At 49.6% G+C, this 3697-nt stretch overlaps 1 protein-coding gene across 1 annotated transcript; it reads right to left on the bottom strand.

The window, feature by feature from the left end:
• Positions 1 to 1173: 1173 nt before the first annotated feature.
• GHRH (growth hormone releasing hormone) lies at positions 1174 to 3284 on the bottom strand. Its single transcript, XM_004430568.1, has 3 exons — positions 3205 to 3284; positions 2768 to 2872; positions 1174 to 1297 (listed from the first exon to the last, which is right to left on the bottom strand). Exons 1-3 carry the CDS (start codon positions 3282 to 3284, stop codon positions 1174 to 1176), a joined length of 309 nt encoding a protein of 102 aa, XP_004430625.1.
• Positions 3285 to 3697: the final 413 nt, after the last annotated feature.

Below are 3697 nucleotides of genomic sequence, written 5' to 3'. Positions count from 1 at the left end.
AGCACTGGGGCATGGGGGAGCCATAAGGCAGGTGAATGGTTACCTAATCCCAGCGTGGGAGGTACAGGGGAGGCATTATTTCTAGAATTCTAGCCTTAGGGACCTTAGAGGTGATGGGAGCTAACCCCTTCCTTCACAGAGGAGGAAACTAGGAAGTTGACTGGCTGTGTACAGCGAGTTGGCTGCAGAACCAGGCCTGGGACCCAGGAGCCCACCCTACCTCCCAGCCTGGTTCTCACCCCTCCTGCAGTCTGTCTGTTGGCCTGCCACTGCTTGTATCTCCACAGGATGTAGTTGGTGAGATCTCTGGGCTCTTGGTGTCAGATTAGTTTGGGGATAAGGGGAGGGAGCACATGGAGAGCTCTGTTGGGAACCGGATTGGCTTAATAGGTTGGTCCAGAAGTGCCTGGCAGAGTCGTGCTGGGACATGTTTGTGCTCACAGCTTAAAATCCAGCTCTAAAATACAGCACAGTTTCTCCAAACAGTCGTGTCATTCCTGGGAAACTTTGTCTGTGAAGTGGAGCTCCGTGTGAAGGAGCTCCAGGGAAGCAAAGAGGGGCTCAGGCCTGCCAGTCCCTGACTTGGGGCCAGCTGCTGCCCCTTCTTTGCTTTAGGTTTCCTCCTCTGTAAAATGGGAAAACTCCTTCCTGATCTTCCCCGTCCCAGTGGGAGTGTGAGGGTCAGGGAGATGGGAATGACTGTCATGCCCCTCTCTCCCTCTCATGAGGGCTGCCCACACTCTCTACCTGAGGGTGTTGGGAGGGACTGGTCTTCCTTTGGGTTTATAATTTTGTGAATGTGGCAAGGGATCCAGGGCATGCCTCTCAGATCATCTGCATCAGAAACCCCTGGGACACTTGTTAAAATTCAGGTTCCAGGTCCTATCCCAGAACTATCAAGTAAGTAACTTTTTCGGTCACAGATGAGCCTGGCCTCTTGCAACACGCTGGAAAATACAGCAGTGGCTAAGATCCAGTCTCTATCAGGCATTTTCTTCCCTTCCTCCAGTTCTTGATGTGTGTAAGGTGGGACCTTGTTCCCAGTTTGCTTGGCAGAGCCCCATGTCTTTGGAAAGGAGGAGATTCTTTCCTTTTCCTGGCAACACCCAGGGAAGGAATCCTCTTTGGTCCCTGCATGTACACATGTGCGTGTACATGCACACACATGTATTCCTACCCCGGCTTCTGCTGCAGGGCCACCAGGATGCTATCCAATGCCATCTGCTCTTGGTCCGCCCACATGTTGTCCACCTGACGGCCAAGCCGTGTCTTTGCTTCTTGCTCCTGGTTTCTCTCTCTGTTAGGTTAGAGAAAGAGAAACAGCTGTGGTTGCTATTTGGGTAGGATTTGGGGAGGCCTGGGAAAGGCCAGGACAAAGTGAGCAGAGCAGGGTGTGTCCCTGTGCCTATTCCCATGTCTGGTGTGGACACTTCCACCCAACCGAATTAGATTGAGCTGCTTTTAGCAAGGCAGTCTATACAGTAGTGAAGAGTATAGGCTGTGAAATACATATTTGCAAAATATCTCCCCACAGATTACTTATTCATTACAAAGGGAAAAATATTAACTTTACAGACGAGAACCCTGGCAGACACCATGTTAACCAAGTATCCAAGTTACCATCACCAATACTGGGACAAAGTGACATCATGTGCCTCCTGATACAATACACTGAGAAGGACACAATGTCACTTCTGCGAATGTGAGTTTGAATCTAATCCTGAAGAAACACCAAGTAAACCTGATATGAGGGACATTCTATAAATAGTTGGCCTTTACTAATCAAAAATGCCAGCGTCATGAAAGACTGAGGAATAGTTGCAGATTACAAGAAACTGAAGAGACACGACAACTCAATGCACGCTGTGAGCCTGGACTGGATCCTGAATCAGGAAAATAAATAATTGTTCTAAAGGACATTTTGGGACAACTGGTGAAATGTGAATATGGACTCTAAGCGATTATACTGTGATTATGTAAGAGCATGTCCTTCTGCGGCATGTTAGGAGACACACGCAGGGTAAAGGTCACACCTAAGGGTAAAGGTCATGATGACTGCGATTAACTCTCAAATGATTCAGCAAAATAATAATAATAATAATAAATGCCTACATATGTGTGTGCATGTATAGATCCATATCTAGGTATAGATATAGAGTAAGCAAATATGATAAAATATTAGGAATTGTTGAATATAGGGAAGGGTGTGTGGAAGTCCATTGTACTACTGCTGCAACTTTTCTGTAAGTTTGGAATTTTTCAAAATGAAAACTACCAAATGTACAGGCTGTGGAGTCAGGCTATTTGTATCCTGGCTCTGCCACTCTTTGATGTATGTCGTCTAGAAGCTATTAACAGCTCTGTGCGATGCGGGTAAGAATCCCTACTTTGTAGGGTTGTTACAAGGAGCAGATAACAAACTAAGGGTAACGGCTAACACTACCAAGGGCTGACCGTGTGCCCAGCACTGGGCAGAGTGTGTGTAAATGTCCCAGGGCAGAGCCTTTGTTTCTACCACAGTCACAATCAATAGAATGGTAACTGCAGTTGGTATTGTTAGTGTTGGAGCCTCATATGGGGAGAAGCACATAGCATGTCTTCAAGGATCATTTCATGGTTAGAGGTAAGCTGAGGTTTGACAAGGTGGCCCTTCTGCTATGGCAAGTCCAGAAATGACAGAGGCTGTGCGAGGGAAGTGACAAAGCTTGGTCCCTCCAAACTCTGATGCATAGAAGGACAGGAGGAAATCACGAGAACTTCTGCTTACCCCTGCTGTCTGCTCATGATGTCCTGGAGTAGCTTGCGGGCAGACAGCTGGCTCAGCACCTTCCGGTAGCTGTTGGTGAAGATGGCATCTGCATACCGAGGAATTCTATATGGAAGGAGTCAGAGGTCAGAGGGCGGGGTGGTGCGGCCAGGCGAGAGGACAGCCAGGGTTGGGGCGGGCTGCGCTTACCATATCTCTGTAAGGTCCTTCTGTTGCCCTTTGCCTTGCTCATCCCAAGAGAGAGAAGGACCCCAGGCTGGGAGACCTCTCTGGAGCTCAGGGGCTGCCCCATTCCAGACATGGACAGTGGGGTCTGCCTGAGGATATAGCTGCGGGCCAGCTTGTGGCTCTACTCTGCACTCCTAAACTACCCCCCTGGGTGGCAGGGACGGCTTTGGGGCAGCAGGAATCCAGGCCCTGTGGGCAGGACTGCTTACCTGAGGGGCGGGGAGGGTGGAGAGCAGTGAGAGCCACTGCTGAAGGTGAGGATCACGAGGAAGAACACCCAGAGCAGCATCCTTCACTCCTGCAGTGGCACCTGGAAAATGGCAAGAAGGGAAGGTCAGGTGTAGGCCTAGCCACAGAGATGTTCTTTGCCGGCTGGGCCCAGCCGTGGGCTTGGCTCTGTACAAGCCTTGATCCTTGTCATTTGGATGTCATGGGGCAGGAAAAAGAAGCCAGGCTCTGGAAGTCAGACAGACCTGGGTTCAAGTTCTGCCTCTGCCAGTCATTTTCTCCATCTGTCAAATGGGCATGAAAAACTACCCTGCTGACCTCATAGGGTTGAAGAGAAAATTAATGATCATGGGGAGACTGCCCCTTGCTGTAAGGCATTATATGTGGAATTCAGGCCTCAGCAAGCTAGGGGAGGAGCAAGCACTTTCCCTTAGTCCCCTAAGTCACCCCTCTCAGTGTGGCAGACAGTAGTGA

Source organism: Ceratotherium simum, chromosome 21, assembly GCF_057802395.1.
Source record: "Ceratotherium simum simum isolate JZ-2026a chromosome 21, ASM5780239v1, whole genome shotgun sequence".
NCBI lineage: Eukaryota > Metazoa > Chordata > Mammalia > Perissodactyla > Rhinocerotidae > Ceratotherium > Ceratotherium simum.
Note: the sequence above shows the minus strand (reverse complement) of the source record. Positions and strands in the feature narration are given on the sequence as shown.